This window comes from Epinephelus moara, chromosome 4, assembly GCF_006386435.1.
Source record: "Epinephelus moara isolate mb chromosome 4, YSFRI_EMoa_1.0, whole genome shotgun sequence".
NCBI classification, from domain to species: Eukaryota; Metazoa; Chordata; class Actinopteri; order Perciformes; family Serranidae; genus Epinephelus; species Epinephelus moara.
The window spans coordinates 14,523,257-14,541,475 of NC_065509.1; the positions used below are offsets into that span (position 1 = coordinate 14,523,257).

Consider the following 18,219-nt stretch of genomic DNA (forward strand, 5'->3'; position numbering starts at 1 on the left):
TCACTTGGGTCAAAAACTCTCAAACGTATGCAAAATCCCTCACACATCTGCACAGTAGTATGAAAGCCACTCTCTCTGTGTCGTAGCTACTGTGTCATTTATTGTCATTGTACACAGGGTACAACAAAATGCAGTTGTAGTCTCTTTATTACAAGAAACAAAAACAGTAACATTCTTGTATGAATTCACGTCAGGAGGAATGTAAACAGCAGCAGCAAAAACACACATGCCACATACGGTAATTTGCCATTGGTCATTGTCAATAATTCCAAACATACATGGGATTATGTCCCTCTGCAGCAGTGGTTGCAGAAGTTCCAATGCTCAAAGTGGGAGATCCTTGCTGGCACGTTTTTCACTGGGCATGTGACAGTGACACATAAGCTTGCCAGTAACTTGCTAGACAAGGTATGTTAGACATTACAGAGCTAGGGCCAAAAGTGTGTGCAAACTGGCATTTGACAAGGTTTATTTTATTGTCTAGAAATGTGCTGTGTTGTGCAAACCCCCATATTGTTATACTGTGAGCATGACAAAGTAATTCCATATATTTCTGAGGTTATATTTGTCATAATTTCACACAAAAAATAAAGTATTTAGTGCTATTTAACGGCATCGCACTACATTGAAGCCAAATAGTGACCAAAAGTGTATAATTGTGACAAAAGGTTCTGCTTGCTCATGATTTGAAATGCTTAATCTTGGCTTGTAGAGAACCAGTCAATGGTTTGACTGCCATACATCCACAAAATGTTGTTTTGGATCATTTCTGCCTTGCACCACTGTAAACAACTTCGCTCCTGACCACCCCATGCCTTCCCTCTGAGTTTCAATGAACTCTTGCTCTATTGGCCTTTACCATAGACAAACTATTCCCCCTTTTCATCTCCATCCCCCTCCCTCAGCCCTCCGCTCCCCCTCCACTTTCCCCCTAAGAGGGGTGGGTAGAGTCGGCAGGCGGACGAGACTCTATTTTTGTCAGCTGCTCCTGCTGAAGCCGTGGGTACAAGCTTGGGCTGAATTGCCCGGGTGACGATGTAAACAGACACTCACACACGCGGCCTGCTCGGTCACATCTATCATGTCAGGGTGGGGATGAGGACTGAGCCGGACTGCATGTTTGTGTATGCATGGACCCACGTACTCAATTTCAAATGTACACTACAGTCACGCAGACACATTGCAAGAATGAAGTTTTTAAGAGTGACTTTTGTTGAGTAGATGATATTGTATTCCTAGATGTGCTGCACTTTATTAGCAGCTTGTGTCTCAGATTTGATTTCACTGTGTTGGATTACACCAGATTCACAGACAAATACAGTGTATGTCATCACTGGTTTAATCATTCTAGCTCCTGTGGACAAGGTTTGCAACATAGGACTATATAAAGGTCTTAACGTGTAGAAAATTACAGGAAACACTTTCACAAAACTTTTAAATTGTCCTTAGAGAACTAAACCCACATTGAGAGCAAACCTTGGCCATGCTCACAATAAAACAGATTGCGTAGAGTGACACTGCAGAATATTTTTTGTGACCATGTATTTGGTTCAATCTTATGATAGAGCTACACATTCCTTTGCTGCTCCTTGCAGAATCTCTGATATGTCTCACAGAACGGTCTCAGATCAGTCTTTTGACAGCTGCTGCAAGGCTATTGCCTAATGTGTCACCAGTAACAGTACCTTTCACCAACATGTTTTCCATGCATGACTTAGTTTGTACCAGCTGTAAATATAGCTTAGTGTGTGTATATGTCAAAGGTCAGGTCCTTCTTTCTCGGGAGCACCCCTGGCCTACAACTCTGTCTATTGTTTTAGGCCAGCTATTGTACAAACATACTGTGCAAGCTGGTATCACATGTTGCTACACGGTCTGGTATCACCTTGCAGAACAGAAAGACCGATTCCTTTTAAGCTCTGTCATGGGCAGCTGTAAAGCCGGCTGGCTGCTGGTATGCCACTATGTTCACACTGGACTCATGTAGTGTCATGTCAGATAAAGGAACTGAGATGATGTTTCACAACCCTGTCTCACCTAATGCCCCTTGTATGTGTGTGCAGTACGTGTGCATGTGTGCCTTCAATGGACAGCTGTACAGTGCTGGACCTAACACCCATCCGCCTCACACTGCCCCCGACATCTCTTCCACCACTGGCTTTTATGTGCTGTATACACTATGTGCACTCACAATAAAGCAAATACTGCAAATGCATGTGTTTGCACATGTGCGCACGCATGCCTCACTCTGTCTTGTCACAGCCAACCTGAAAAGAGCAGTGACACTGACACTGAGTTAAAGCTGGACATGTGCAGAGAGGCCCAGGAGCCATAACTCTTTCTTGTCATAACAGAAATGGAGCAGACTCACTCAGATATCGCCTGCTCTTCTAACACAACATATTACAGCTACACAGACATAGTATTGGGACACTGTAACACAGATTCTTCTCAAGCATTTTGTTGATTTAAAGGCATTCAGTCCCTTTGTTGTAAGCTTGTCTTTAAATGGAAGCTTTGAATTTTAAGATGATAATATTTGTTTTGCAGCAAAACAGATGAAATGTATATTTCGTTTAAACCAAGTAATGTAAGTGCTCCCCCATATGCTGATTTTATGCTGGAGGGCCTTAATCTGAGTGGCATGTGATGCTAATAATTACATTTACCAAAAGAAAAATAAAGCAAAGACATTGGCACATATATTAGCCCACATAAGAAGAGTCAACAGCCTGTTCATTATAGTGCAAGAAACAACAACCTGCGCCTCAGAGAAGAATAGACTGGTAGTAGTCTGACATCTGCTGGAGGAAAAGCAGTAATGCACCTTAGCCAAACAGGTGCATTAAACACAATGATGTATTTAAATAAAAGAGCTTCAAAATGTTTGTTCATTTATATATACATAATTCTATTAATTAATATAACATAATACCTCATGTTTTTTTAAAACATCTAAGAGCTGTAAGTTTCCATAAGCTTATTACAATCAAATTCCAAGCCAACTAGGTTACGAATCAATGATTAATTTTTATTAGTCACCCACCTTGGCTGTCTTCTCCCCTCTCGCATTTATGTCGTCACCGACTCGGTGATGTAGGCCCATTTAATCTTTTATCTAGTCAGATGACCAGGAGTCACTGCTTTTTCCCCTGACGTCCCTCTGGTCATCGCTCTGCCCTGTGATTGGACGCCACCAGCAGCGACTGCCGCAGCGACCAATCGCGTCCTTTGTTGCCCACGAGCACTCCCCGTGCCATACCCTTCAAATGACGTCACGTCCCGCAAACGCGATACGCACTCACTGGGTCTCTGGACAGAAGAGGGTCGCTCATTGCGGTAAAAAAAAATAAACATAGTAAACACTAAAGACAGAGGGAGTTTCTTTTCTACACCGACAGTGCTGCTTTAAACAACATAGGAGGATACTATTTATTCACAGGTAGGTGGTCCAACCGGTACCCTAACGGTTATTGTGTTGTTAGGAGCGTAGTCATCATGAACTTAGGGGGCTGGAGAACTGAAACTGTGGGTTGTGGCCTGCAGGTGCAACTTCTATTCGACCTATGTTAGTAATTTATAATATTTCTTAAACAACATATTGATAACCTAACTAAAATGTACGGTAAAATATACTAAGACTTCCATAATGCACAATACCACTGATATGAGTGGACCGTTAGCTAGGCTACATTAAGCTAGTATGGTAATATTTAGCTAATAAACTAGCTTAATAGCCGAACTTAAATTAATGTAACGCGGCTAAATGTCACCTTAGTGTATAGCAACAAAGACTTTGGTTATTGTTACGGAAATATTCGTTGTTCTGTCAGTCTGTCGTGACTTAGCTCGGTCCATATGTTTTCCTTCGTGTGTGTTTGTGTGAGAAAGCTGTGGTTCTGATTCTTCCTAATTAGGTCCAATGGGGTGTCTTACATACACCCTTCAGTCCAGTGGTGTCTCTAGATGGAGAGAAGGTAAACACAGGCTGCCAGGCTACAGAGCTGCTATGTAACACGGCCTGTGTAAGAGGCACAGTCTCAGGAAAATGAAGCTCTTTTTGTGTAACAGGCCAGCACAGTCTTGTGCCTCAGCGTTGCCTGTTTAGGCCATATTTTTGTGTCAACACACTTTTTTTCTTGTGTAGGATAAAGGGAATACAGCTGCATTTTAGTTGTGCAACCCTGTGTTGTGTAATGACAATAAGTAACTGAAATGAAGTTGAAGATGGCATCACATGGTCAATTTCATTAGTACTATACGTTTTCTTTGTGAACTTCTGCATAAAAAAGGGAACCATTTTAATAAAAGCACATTCTCACAGTATCCTGTCAGATCATTACACTTGGCATTTACTATATATCAGTTTAACTACAGCCACTAATGCTGGCAGCTCTGACCTGGTTTACAGAGTTTAGATTTGTTCGATCAATTGCCTCCTTTGTCCTGCTCTACAGAGGTATTGTTTTGATGGAGGTTAACAATTTCCACCCATTGTACATTGTTGAAGGCTGCCATTAAAGTAACATATGTTAGTGAACTGGCTTCGCCTGTTTACTCCTTTGATAATATATACAGTGCCATTGTCGGGGGGATTAATGGATTCAGAGATATCTCAGGTGCACTGTCTGTGTGTCTTTACCTGATAATATCACCATGATGCTGTTGTGGAAACATTATGTGAGCTCACTCTTTTATTCTTGCAGTCCAACAGGAAAAACAAATGACAAACATGCAAATGAACATGCACTTAGTCATACAGTAAACACACATGCAAACTGTGCAAGCCTACATATGACAGACCTGTGAATCACTTGTCATCGTTACTTAATCTGATACCAAGGACTGGTGCAGATTTATATGGGTACAATAAAGGCCAACGTGTCCTACAAGGTGAACTTTGATGCTGTAGACATTCTTAGTGGTGTCAGATTACTGATTATCGGTAAGGTCCCTTTGAAAGAAGCCCTTTCTCAGCCTTTAGCCAGTAATGTAACACTCTTGTGATTTATGTGAATGATTTATACGTTGGAACAAAGATGCAACAGCCATCAAAGAAGCTTCACTGTTAACAGGGAAAGAGAGAGAGAGAGCGATCTGATAATTGTGTTATTTTACTAGTCCTTGCTGCCTTAAGGTACAACAAAAACAAACCATCAGGGATCATTCTGTTCCTCCTGGAGCATGGTAACCATAGTTACAGAGGCCTTGCCATCTGTCAGTAGCTTTAAGAACACATTCAGGTAGTGAAATGTCCAGCCATCTTTCGAAAAGCACTGCACAGAGAAGCTTACTGCTGATGATGTAGTAATTGTGACTTAATACAACATTAACAGTTGTATTTCTTCTATTTCCCCTTGGGTCTATTTAATGTTACACTGTCATGGTGTTGAGAAATGCACTCTTATTATTAGGTATACTCTAACTCTAACTAGGAGTCATCCTTGAACCTGGTTGTTAAATTATTACCAAATTAGGTAATCAAAAAGATTAAAATCAGTTGTTATACTTTGGACCTAATAAATATAGTGTTGTTTCTTCCTGTACAGATAAAGGCATTGGTGTCTACCAATTCGAGACGTGCCTCTTGACGCATTTCAGTTTACAGCTACTGCATTGCTTTATTATAGGCAGTAGATTGCATGTGGCTGAAGAAGCTGAGCAGAGAGGAGTTGGAGTGCTATTTAGATGTTTATAGTGTACATATACAACTTGACAGAGGAATCCTGGGAGGCCTAGCAAAGATGCAGTTTTCCATCTGGCCCACCCTCCTTTGTTATGGCTGTTCTACATGAGCAAATCCAGTGATGAAGGCAAGCATGAGGGTTGTGATGGACCCGGATCTGCCTTATCCGAAGCTATTAGTGAGAGGTTGGGAAATGCATTTCCTTCTCACGAGGTCTAGAGCGGAACAAATAACCTTAAGACTCCAAGCTGATCACAAGCATTTATTCTAAACAGCCTAGAAATTAAGACGGTTCCTGAACAGGCGACAGAATGAAAATCTTTAATCCCCTAGTGTTCTGTTCATCTCACACATCACACGGAAACTACGAATGTGTGATGTTGATCGTTCGACATGTCACCTTTCATGTTTGTGTGTCTGTGTTTCTGAGTAAAGAGAAAGTGTGAAGTACAACCAGTACAGGCCTGTCTGGTCACTACACTGTCTTTCTCTCTCCCACAGTTCGTTTGATTAGCCTTACCCTGTACACTGTGAAGCTGACTCCTCCATTTGTTAAGTCTGTGTGTGAACAGGAAGAAAATGGTGCTTATCTCTGGTAGGGCTGATGTGGGTTGTGATTGACTATTGACTCATAAGACAACCTCAGCAAGCAAGAAAAATAATATGCAGTGCTTGTCTTTCCTGTGTGGCTGTGGAGACCATGGTTGTTTGCTATATGAGACTGCAAAGACAGGAACCTGCAGGAGATGAGTTGAGGGATTAAGGATCAGCTATATGCTGTGTGCTTTCTGTTCTGGGAGACAGTTGCATCATTTCTGTGCCTGCCTGAAAATGTTCTGTTCTTATATCAGGACTCAGAGGAATTCATTGTCTAATGTGACTCTAGAGGCTGAATTACACACACACACACACACACACACACACACACACACACACACACACACACACACACACACATGCACAGACACTCATTTACATTTCTCTGTGGTCCATACAATACCACACATTTCTCTGATCTTGAAATAGACTTAAGGTGCATTCACATAAATATAATGATAACTGCAAACCGTGATGATAGATTGTTGTTTGAGCTTTACGGTGTTATATATCAGGGATGGGAATCAAAAACCGGTTCCAAATTGTTTGATCCATTGGAATCATATGCCTCAGAGTTTATCATTTCCTTTTTATCAGTGCCAGCATGCTTTCTGACGGTTACCACTGCTTCCCAACTGAGCAGCGTGTCAGTAACAACGGGTAAATATCCTGTGTTGTAATAACATTAGAACCATGCAGGCAGGCATAGCAGATTTTTTCTATGACTAAGAAAATCTAAATGAAAATAAATTTTATCCAAACATTCTCTCATTTCATCTACACTGTGTTCAGACTCAAAGATGATAAAACAGTTGCACTGAGGCTAAAAACACATTTTTCTGCACAGAAAATTGATCGGGAATCAATAAAGAATCAGACAGATAAACTGTACATGTGAATACTTATGTATGAGAGTATTTAAAGTATGTATTTTTTTAAATTGTACAGTCCATATCTGCATAAATAGAGGAAAACCAGTAACACTAATTTCTAGTACGCGACTTGGGCACTCGACTTGTATTCTCCTCATTGCACATCAGTACTGTCATTGTTAAATACAAAATTCATCCTCCACGTGTCTTTACCGTAGTGTTTACTCAGCAGACTTATTAAAATGAGTAAAGTGTCACTATTTAACACCATCACTCATATTTTCTTGTTATTCAGGTGATTGTTCGACCCAAAGATGAATTTTGAGCAGCCCCCTCCATACCCAGGCAGTGGCCCCACTGCTCCAGGCTACCCAGCCCAGGGCCCACCTCCCCAAGGCTACCCACCCCAGGGTTATCCTCCACAGGGATACCCTGTGAACATGGAGCAGCCTAATTCATCTTACCCTAACTACCCTGCTGGACCAATGGGCCCCGGAGGTCCTTATCCTGGCCCAGGACAGCCTCCCTATGGGTACGCTGGACAACCACAACCACAGTTCGGCTGGCAGGGGGGACCCCCTCCTGGACCCATGTACGGGGAAGCTCCCAAAAACACAGGTGAGCAATAACACATGTCAGAGATTGATGTACATATGTACGGTATTCACAACAGTGACAGAACAGAATGGTTGGAGGACCACTGGTGATATGAGCAGTGCTATCCTAAAGGACAATGTGCTGACAGGGAATAGTTAAGTCATAGAACTGTGAAAGGGTTTGCCATAGTGAATGCAGGCTTTTCAAAATATAGTGTCAGGTAGCCAAAAATCACAAATAGAAAGAGGCTCTTCATTTGACCAGATACTTTATTTTTGAGCAAAAATTGCTCAAACATTTTTGTCACATTTTTTACAGTGTCACCTTTTCATCTCAGATAAACAGTTCACTTAAAATTTTATTTATTTTTTTGACTAAGAGTAGAGCTGCATCAGAAGAGTCTCAACAGGCCGCTACAACTAGCAAGGAGAGGCAAGCTAATGTGCTAGCACGTTTACCAGCAGGTGCTCACTTATAGCTGTTTGAGCTATTACCGTGTTATTGAACTTTTTGTGCCCAAGACACACCAAACGGGAGCCGAAATCTCAAGGCACACCTGTAATTATATCTGTGCACAATAGCTTCAACATGCGTGTTATCACTCTTATCATGACATAAGACAATAAAAATAAGACAGGTAGCTTTTGTGATACTGTCTACTGACAGTTTTTTCTTTTCTTTCGGTGGTAGGTCGTCTTCCCTGGTGCTTTGTTGTAATTTACTCCGTACAATAAAGAGATCCATTGTCCCACTCACTGCTTTCTCCTTTTAAATGTTATCATCCCTCACACTGGCTGCCAATCAGGGCTTTTGATGTGTCACACACTTATAATTCCCACGCACACACAGTGAGGTTCCCTGCAAAGGTTTTTAAATTAAATTCAATGAAATTACAGTTTTTTAGCTAGTTTGCTTCTTTGTCAGGAAATGGGTGCACACAACATGCTGATAGAGTCAATTAAAATTCATTCATAACTATTTGTATAGGCCCAGTTGAATATTGCAATAATAATGTGTGGTTATCACAAAATCCTGCGGCTCACCTGCACTGGCATCACGGCACATCATATGAGAACCACTGATCTAATAGAGACTAGACCAAACTGAGTTTGGGTTCGATCGTGTTGTTATGTGAGATATTACTGAGTAAATTGCAGTCAACATTTAATAGTTATTGATGACTAACATTTGCTGTCTTGCTGTGTATCTGATATTTTATCAGCAAGACAGTCTGAGCAGCGGAGGTGGAAGTCTTTTGCTCTGCAAAAGAAATAGAAAAGTAATCTATATCGGAGGGACCCTTACTTGTTATAAAAATCTGAACAAGTCATTATGTTTGTATGAATATTCACAATGATACAGTATAATGAATATTGGATATTTATAACATTTTTGCATTGTTTAAATCAACAATTTCTCAAAACCTTAAATTAGCCTATCCACACCTATGTCTGTCTGTTGGTCTCATGACCCATGCCTTGCAGGTTGTCACAGTCTGTCTATATTGTCCCTATAAAGCCTTTTTTATAGAAGACATAGTAGGAAAAGCACAGGTATAAATAATAAAATTAATGATGGTTGAATATCATCTAGCTGCTTTGGTTTCAGGGTCTTTTAATACTTTAATAAAACAGAGACACAATAATGTTATTTAACTACAACAAGTGAAAATCCCTATTGGTAAAAAAAAATCCTAGTATTTCCACTATCAGTTAATCTGCCATTTATTTTTCTAGGTGAGGCTAATTTATGATTCATTTGGTTAATAAAACATCTAAAATTTGTGATAAATGCCCAAAATGTGTTGAAATTGCAGACACACAAAGATATTCACTTCACTGTACTGTGAAACAAGGACAAGAAGAAAATCCTCACAGCTGAGGTGCTGGAACCACCAAATGTTTCTGCACAAAAAACCCCAACAACTTAAATGTTAAATCAATTATCAAAAAAGTTGCCCATTCATTTTCTGTCTGTTGACTAATTGATTGATGAATGAATTGTTTCAGCAACTAGTACTGCAAAAACGCAGCACCTGTCAGCATGTAGAGTAGGCAAATTAAGGATAAAAAAGTGTGAAGTCAAGCCAGGTTTAAGATAAAAGGTGTGTCAGTGCAGTAGCACCTCCCAACTGAGCATCCAGAACGGAGTGTAGCACAAGCTGTGAAACAAAAAGCACACATGGTGTGGTAAAATATTCAAAATGAATATGCAAAGAGAACAGCGGAGCTTCCAGAGAACACAGTTAACACCTTTATGTATTAAAGCGCACAGCGAGGTGTTACTGCTCGTGTAACTGATTTAAGATAAGCCTTTTCTGGCTGATCAAAGGAGAGTGTTCTGCTATCGAGATCCCTGCTTCGACTTATCTCACTGGAGACATTCATTATTTAGTAGTGGCCAATTATTAACCAGTCATATCATTATCAGAGTTCAGTGTGATAAGTGATCAGCTAGCTTCACTTAATCGTTTGACCAGGAGCCGGTCACCGTGGTAACACACTCACCTATGTCATGAGTCACTGCACCTGGTTGTTAAAAGCTGGATGACTGTTTCCTTCCACATGAATGATTAATCACAAACACAGAAGGGGAGATGTATTCATTCAGGCCCTTTGTTTGACTTGGTTTTTCATCGTGTGTGTGGAACAGATGGTAAACTTCACATATGGGTAACAATCCTTTCACGACTTATTCAGATGTATTGACTGAAGGCGGAGTAAAGCCACTGCTGTACATGTGAAGTTAAAGGGAAATGCCTCGTTGGGAGCACGGAGGTGTGGAGTTCTGAAAGCTCTCATTTCATTGGTTTAATGATACCTCAAAGCAGTGCTAATGTTACTCAACTGTAACGCTGTCTGATCATGGCTCTGGGCTGCTATGGTATTACCATGGTGACGTGCCTCCCATGATGAACGTAATTAGAGGAAAATCAGAGCGGGCATGGTTACACTTGAGCTCACCGCTGAAGACTTGACGGTGAATTATCTCTGGTTTTCATGCAATTCCAGAAAAGGAATCACTAATTGCTTTCTTTAAATTGTCTGCCATTCTTTTCCCTTCTCTCCTATACCACCTTCTCGACCCTTTTCTTTCCTCCTGCGCTTCTCTGTCCCTCTTTTTTTTTACACTCCAGTGTACGTGGTGGAGGACAGGAGAAGAGACGACACAGGAGACACATGCCTGACAGCCTGCTGGACAGCTCTGTGTTGCTGCTGTCTCTGGGACATGCTGACATAACTACTCCCCAACTGTTCACCCCCATTACCCCCCTTGCCCCCTATTTCTGTGCCTCAGGCCCCAACCACCCTCCTCCCCTACCCCAAATCTGCCTTAAACCGTGCACTCCCTTAAAACCACCTCCTCCATTTCCTCTACAAGTCTTTTCCCTCGTCTATAAATAAAAGCCTCGATCCCATATGGAAGTCTCTGTCTGGAGCCATTTACTCTACCTTGACAAGAAGTCCTCAGCGCTGACTGACTGACTCTGTCCAGGGGCTACTCTGTAGCAGCTTGTAACTGAGCTTCTAAACATAACCTGAATTTCAGGCTCTTCGTTGTAATCTTACACCAATACACCACAGGCACAGACGCACACACACACACACCACGGTAAATACACACACACAAACAGTATACTTGGATCTCAGGCTCATCTAGTGTGAGGCTCTTTGGCACTTTATGACGATTACCTCTGTAAGATAGTACTCCTGCCTGCCCTGTTAACCATCTCCAACCTTCCCTAACCCTCCTCTTCAGCTGTGCTACTTCCCATCGCCAAAGGCAACCCCCTTACCCCAGACCCTCCCCTATAACCCAAAGGCCACCCAGACCCCGGCTGTTAATGAGCCACAGGGCGCTCTTAAAAAGCTGATGCTTGAAATGTATCCCTTTCATTTGCACAGAAGCTGTTTTTGCCGACGTTAATGTCTTCAGGTGGAATCAATAAGTGGAATGCATTTTTAAAGATGACACTGATTTATGTTTGATTACTGTTACAGTCGATGGCCACAATTTTTTTTTCATGGTAATCTTGATATGAGAAAAAATATTCCAATGTTATTTTTATTACATACCTTGGAGATAAAACTGAAAATCTGAAAAAAAAAGTTGTGATTGATTACACAAGAAACCAAATGACCTGTCAGATGCCTTTTTTTGCTTTGGATGAGAAACTTGCATTAAAATAACTTATTCCCATGAAATGGAAGACTTTGTCGTTTGTGTATATTTTGGGGGGGATTGCAGTCTGTGTGTGTGAGGGAGGGTAAAAAAGAGAGGGGAGTATAGATCAGTATACTGTAGCCGCCGGGGCCTGGCCCGATCCATTCAACTATTTATAACACAGCTGCTAGTGCAGGATGTTGGTTGCAACATGGCTGCCTGCCTGATGTGTTAGCAATATGTTTCACTAAAGCCAAGCCAAGTAAAACTTAAAACCAGGTACAGTTTTAAAACTGACAAGAGAATAAAGTACAGGATGTGGATGGATTTCTACTGCACAAAGGCAGTGGTGAAAACTAACTAAGTACATTTACTTGTACTTCACTTGAGTGATTTAATATTATGCTATTTACTACAATTAAGATGGGGAATGTTATACTTTTTACTATACTACATTTATCCTACAGGTAGAATTACTAGTTAAACTAAAAAAAATGGTTTATGAGGTTAGTGGATAACACTTAAAATAATTAAGTTTTTCCAGCATAAAAAAAAAAATACATTTGTTACATTAACATATTTTAGTCAGGTTTTTTTTTTTTTTTGCATTTTTAAGTTGGATGGAATCAAAATTAATAAATTAGAATATATTAAATAAAATAATTCTACCACTAAATATCACCACAAGTTTTAGATAAATATTAAATTGGTTCAACCTAATTAATAGTTTTTCCATGGTGAAAGCAAATCATGTGGGTTGTACTAATTTAACTTGAGTTTATCTGAATATTAAAGACTCATAGGATTGACTCAATAATGTCAGAGTTGGAACTACTTAAAAAGATGCATGCAAATTGTTACCTTAATTTTTTTTTAAGTTGAATGAGGGAATCATTTTTTAGACTGATACTTTTCAGATTACATTTTACAAACAAAACAAAAGGATCGTTTTATAAAATATGATGCATTGCTATAAATTTATCTACCAACATGAAAAATTAAATTTACTGCTTAGATGTGAACATGAACAGGGGTCATTCTGCATAATGAATACTTTTCATTTCTGAAGTACTTTTTGTTGCTGATACTTAGTTTTATGTAAGTAAAACTCTGTATACAGGACAGCACCACATTTTGGTTTTCCCTGGTATGCAGTGTGCAGTTGGTTTTAGAGCTGTTATCCTGAAAAAAAGCTTCCTGCTGCAGCCAAAAGCTAAGCTGTGAGACCAAAACTGTCAAGGCTAATATTTTTTGTAGCCTTCCCCGGATGTGTGCTGACACACTAGGCCTTTTTCATGTTAGACTTTTTTTTTTCGTGAATATATATATGAATATTATCATAATATACATACAAATTTTTACCCCTCTTCACATCCTTCCCAGCCTCTCCTCCCATGACCTTCCCATCCTCCCTCCTTCCCCTGGAGGCCTCACAGCAGACATTTTGACTCATCACAGTAGGAAAAGCACAGGTATAGATAATATTAATAAAAATAAAATTATTGTTATTGCATTTAGCTGCTTTGATTTCAGTCTCACTGTCTGTCTCACTGGGACACTTGAATAGAACAGAGCCATCGTCGGTGTTATCTGTAACACCTGTGCTTTTCCTCCATCAACAAGCCAAAATGTCTGCTGTGAGAAAAACCTGTCGTGTCCCTGAGCTGTGCAGGCAGTTCCTTCAAGCTCACGGCTTGGCTCCAATGTTGATTGTCAGCTGTGAGGCCTTTTATATGGACAGGCGTGTGCCTTCCCAAATCATGTCCAGTCAATTGAAGTGACTGAAGGCGGACTCCAGACTTGGTGTAGAAACATCTCAGAGATGAGCAAGAGAAACTGAAGGTCCTGAGCTAAATTTCAGCTGTCATAGCAAAGGGTCTGAATACGTGTGTCAGTGTAATATATTATGTTCGTTTTCCCCTTTTTAACTCTAAAATCCTGTTTTTCACAGTTTTAAGTTAAAGATCTAAGACTTTTTTATGCACACAAAAGACATTTCTCTCGAATGTTGGTCGCAAATGTGTTTAAATCTGTGTTAGCAAGTTGCTTTTTCCAAGATAATCCATCCATCTGACGGGCGTGGCATATCAAGATGCTGATTAAACAGCATTACTACTACACAGGTTTGCCTTGGCATGGTCACAATAAAATGCCACTCTACAGTGTGCAGTTTGATTGCACAACACAATGCCACGGATGTCGCAAGTTATGAGGAAGTTTGCCATTGGCATGCTGACTGCAGGAATATCTACTAGAGCTGTTGCCTGAGAACAGAATATTCATTTCACCACCATCAGCCTCTGTTCTGTCGTTTTCTGTGAATTTGGCAGTACATCCAACCAGCCTCACAACTGCAGACCATATGTAACCACACCAGCTCAGGATGTCCACGTCCAGGGTCTTCACCTGTAAGATTGTCTGAAACCACTCACCCTTTACAACATCTTGAGACCCATTTGTCTGCTACCGTGACCTCATTTAGCAGCATGACAATGCACCACCGTTACGTTGCAAGAATGTTTACACAATTCCTGGGAGCTGAAAACATCCCAGTTCCTTGCACAAACGCCTTAGATCTTTAACTTAAAGCTGTGAAAAATGGGAGTTTGAGTGAAAATGAATTTGAATGATTTCAGCATTTTACTGAGAAAAAAAAAAGAAGAAAAAAGCGGAGTGGTCTGAATACTTTTTGAATGCACTGCAGCCATGTAATTCATAGTTATTATAAAAATACCACTTCTTACACGGCTGAAAGGGGATGAGGCATCTCTGATTCAATAGAAAATGAAGGCTTATCTGTAAGCACTTGGAGTTAACAGGCGTAATTGTAATGGCTACTTAAAAGCACATCAGAATCGATGACCAGTCAGTGTCGAAAATATTAGCCCCTACATGTACGTGTGTGTGTGTGTTCAGAAAACTAAGCAACATGTTTGAAGAGAGGTGGTACAGTAGTTGTGTGTGGGTGTTACTGGCATGCCATCAAGACATCAATGTCACTTACGTATTCATTTCTTTCAGTTCAGAATATCCGAGGCATCTGAAGCCGCAGCACTATTAATAAAGAAAGAAAAAAAATGGCTTGTTTCAATCAATAGAGCTTTTTTTCTTCTTCTCGCGGTATACCAACAACACTCCAAAGATTGCTTTGAAATGCAACCAATGTTAATGTATGCCATTCAAGTGTGGTGGAAGTTGCCGCTGTAGAGAGAACATCAATCATCTTCAAACACACAAAAAAAAAGAGATGAAAGTGAACTACACGTCTCTCAGTTGAAGTAAACAATTATGTTTTATTGATAAGGTTCTCAGAAGAGTCTCGTTTCAGTGAATGTATAAGAATCATCCTTTGATAATACTGATTTGGTACATTATGACATCCAGCACGAGTCTCTTCACAGTGAGAGGGATCCATTACTGCTACTGCTGTTGGGATCTAGGACAGAAATATCTCTGCTTCCGAACAAAAAACAGTCAAAAACAACAAACTGGGGGGGTTGATATTGTAGATATGGAATATTAGAGTGCCACAAAACTCTAGAGTAGTAAGACCAGCTAAAGATTTTGCACATTACAAGCCACTTCCTCTTAGAAATATAAAACTTGATATTCTGGACAATATTCTACTGTGCTGCATAAAGGTAGGTCTATACACTGTACATCGAAATATAGTTCGAAAAAACAGATTTCACAGTTTTAAAGACTTTATTTAAAGTATAAACCGTTTTTTTTTTTTTTAAAACACTTTATTACATAAATTATTCTTTTTGAGAGTGACTATTATTTGCTCTGGCAGCAAACGGAAATTAATACAAAAACAAAATGAACATTTCTTACATATTTTACAAAAGAAAATAAACTCATCCATTAATGTTCATTTGGAATAGAACTGGTGACTCATTCATGATTGTCATATAGTACTAAGAATAAATAAATTAAAAAAGAATAAAATAAATACTAACTTAGCATGTTTTTCCGGACTCTGTGAGTGGTGTGTTTGATCGTTCTGTACAGAAGTGCCTTGGTGAAAGTCTCACAATTCTACCGCGACTGAAACGTACAAAACTACGGCATCTACAATATACGCAACATCCTGAAATTTAGTGTAGTCGGACACATATGTAGTAATATGATTCTTCACCCCATTTTAAAATAAACAATGCTGTGTGATACCACTGTCCACAAATATAGCCATCACTTTTTTTTATTTGTTTTTTTTTTTAAAAAGTTTATTCTCCAGTCCGTTAACAGCTTGGATTTGTTCAAGGATGCCGTTAGCTTGTGTGTTGCTCGGTTGGATGTGCGCCGCCTCAGCAGCAGAGGACTGGTCCGTGGTGGACGATGGGAGGCCTGAGACAGGGAGACGACTCATAGTATTGGACGACCTTTAACATTGCCTTGTCTGTCGCTGTTTATGACGTCCTCCGTGTGATGTGTTGGTTGCAATGGCTGCACTCTGGAGTGGCTTTGTCTCCACTTTGGTCCCTGTGCCTTCAGTGTCTATTAGAGACAGAAGCACCGCAGAGGCCAGCGCAGTACAACTCCACTGTGTGTTCAGTAGCTGTCATGGCCGCTCTCAGTGTGACCCAAAAAATATGGGCGAAAATATCACTATCTTTTTTAAAAAGGGGAATCTTCTTATTCATTAAGCAACAGTTCTCAAGAGTTCTTCAGTGCTTTTTCAGTTGTTCAAAGTTTTTTTCAAAAACAAAAAAACGAACTGTTTGACTAAATTTTTTGCCTGTGGCAGTAAAATTAACAATAATATGTTTTCTGATAAGTCATTCTTTTCAAAAGTCCCTGCAGCGTTCCGTGAGTAACCCCATTTGTTGGTTAATTCTCCATGGGTTTTAAGAGGAGTAGGGTTGAGGAGGCTGGGTAGGAAAAAGGAGCAGGATCTAGAGAAGTGAGAGTGGGGAGAGTTCAGGTGGGCTGTTACCTCTTGCCCATCTCGTTCTGTCTGAGGAACTGGATGTTGTTGCTGCTGTCAGCCAGTTCTGGATACTGCTCCACAGGCAGTACATAGTAGCCATCGTAGCCTTGTACTCTACCTGTCGTTAGGAGCTGCTGTCGCTCCCCCTCCGTCCAGAGGCGACTGCCTCCCTTCCCGTCCCTGGCCCTCTGCTGCTCCTTGGCCCAGGCCCCAGCCAAGGCTCTCTGCCTGGCCAGCTCCAACAGTCTTACCTTCTCTTCATCCACCACGTCCACAGCGAGCCCATACCGCACGCTCAGTACTAACGATGGAACTGCGAACTCTACAGTCACTCCTCTCCTAGAGCGGCCACTCACGGTCACATTGATACCGCTCTCTAGTGACTTACGCCCATTGGTAAGCCCCAGGGCCAGCAGGTCACTGTCAGCAGAGCCGACTTTCACAAAGTAGTGACAGTCCTTCCCGTCCTGGGTGTAATGGGTGCCTTCGAGGTACTGGGCGCCATTGAGCACCAGAGCCACTTTACGGCTGTCGTCACTGGCCAAAGCTGAAACGCCAGCTACCACTCGGCCTTCCTTTAGAGCCAGCATTACTCCTCGGCCTATTATGGGGGTGCTGGTGCCGAACCAGTGACCAGGCTTGTCCTTGCGTCTGCGGCGTTCCTTGTTGAGGAGACGACCCTCCAGTGCCATGAAGGCCTGGTTGTGACGCTCTGCTGCCTGCTGCACGCCAGTGATGAGCTACACGAGAAAATAGAGCTTTGTCACTTTGTTTACAGATAGAAGAGCAGTATGTAACATTTAGGGGGATTTAGTGACATCTAGTGGTGAGGACTGCAAATTGCACCCAGCTGAAACTTTTCCCAGTTAAGATTCCCTCAGTGTTCATTGTTTGAAAGGTTTTAAGTGGGAGCCGATTTATCCACAGAGGTCTCATCCTCTCCAAAATAAACAGACCAGGTGACTAAAACTGGTCAAAACTCTGAATAAAACAGTTTCATCTTAAAAATCAGTGTTTCTCCTACCTTGTTTTGCTCACTGGAGAAGGGCTACTAGCTTAGCACCTGCTAATGTGCTACTTTTTTTTCCTGATAACTTTAGAGATCCAGACATTCAGGCCGATTTTACCATGAGCTGAATTATTTGCAGTGGTCTCATTTTCTCCAAATCAAACAAACCGGATGATTTAAAAGAGTAAAATCTGAATAAAGCAAAAAATCATTGTTTTTCGAATGCTACTCATAAGGTAAGAAAGGAAAACACAACTATTTTTATCTTCAGGTGATTATACAATTAAGAAAACATACTTATTATATTATATTCCATTGCAGCTAATACAGTATGTCCCCCTAAATCTTACACACTTTTAAC

The 18,219-nt window shown here is 40.7% G+C and overlaps 2 protein-coding genes across 2 annotated transcripts in view; one reads left to right on the forward strand and one right to left on the reverse strand.

The window, feature by feature from the left end:
• The first annotated feature begins 3,283 nt into the window (after positions 1–3,283).
• zgc:165573 (cysteine-rich and transmembrane domain-containing protein 1) lies at positions 3,284–11,957 on the forward strand. Its single transcript, XM_050042918.1, has 3 exons — positions 3,284–3,442; positions 7,451–7,773; positions 10,889–11,957. The coding sequence occupies exons 2-3, from the start codon at positions 7,470–7,472 to the stop codon at positions 10,990–10,992; spliced, it is 408 nt and encodes a 135-aa protein (XP_049898875.1). The 5' UTR covers positions 3,284–3,442; positions 7,451–7,469; the 3' UTR covers positions 10,993–11,957.
• A 3,247-nt stretch (positions 11,958–15,204) lies between these two features.
• The window catches only part of tenm2a (teneurin transmembrane protein 2a), a 235,680-nt gene continuing 232,665 nt past the window's right edge, over positions 15,205–18,219 (reverse strand). The window contains exon 36 of the mRNA XM_050042757.1: positions 15,205–17,589. Within this exon, the coding sequence (XP_049898714.1) occupies positions 16,852–17,589 (738 nt within the window). The 3' untranslated portion in view covers positions 15,205–16,851. The remainder of the gene's footprint in view (positions 17,590–18,219) is intronic.

Coding starts and splice junctions, on each gene's coding strand:
- zgc:165573 (XM_050042918.1), top strand. CDS start 7,470: ATGAATTTTGAGCAGCCCCCTCCATACCCAGGCAGTGGCCCCACTGCT. Junction 7,774..10,888: donor GGAAGCTCCCAAAAACACAG/GTGAGCAATAAC, acceptor TTTACACTCCAG/TGTACGTGGTGGAGGACAGG.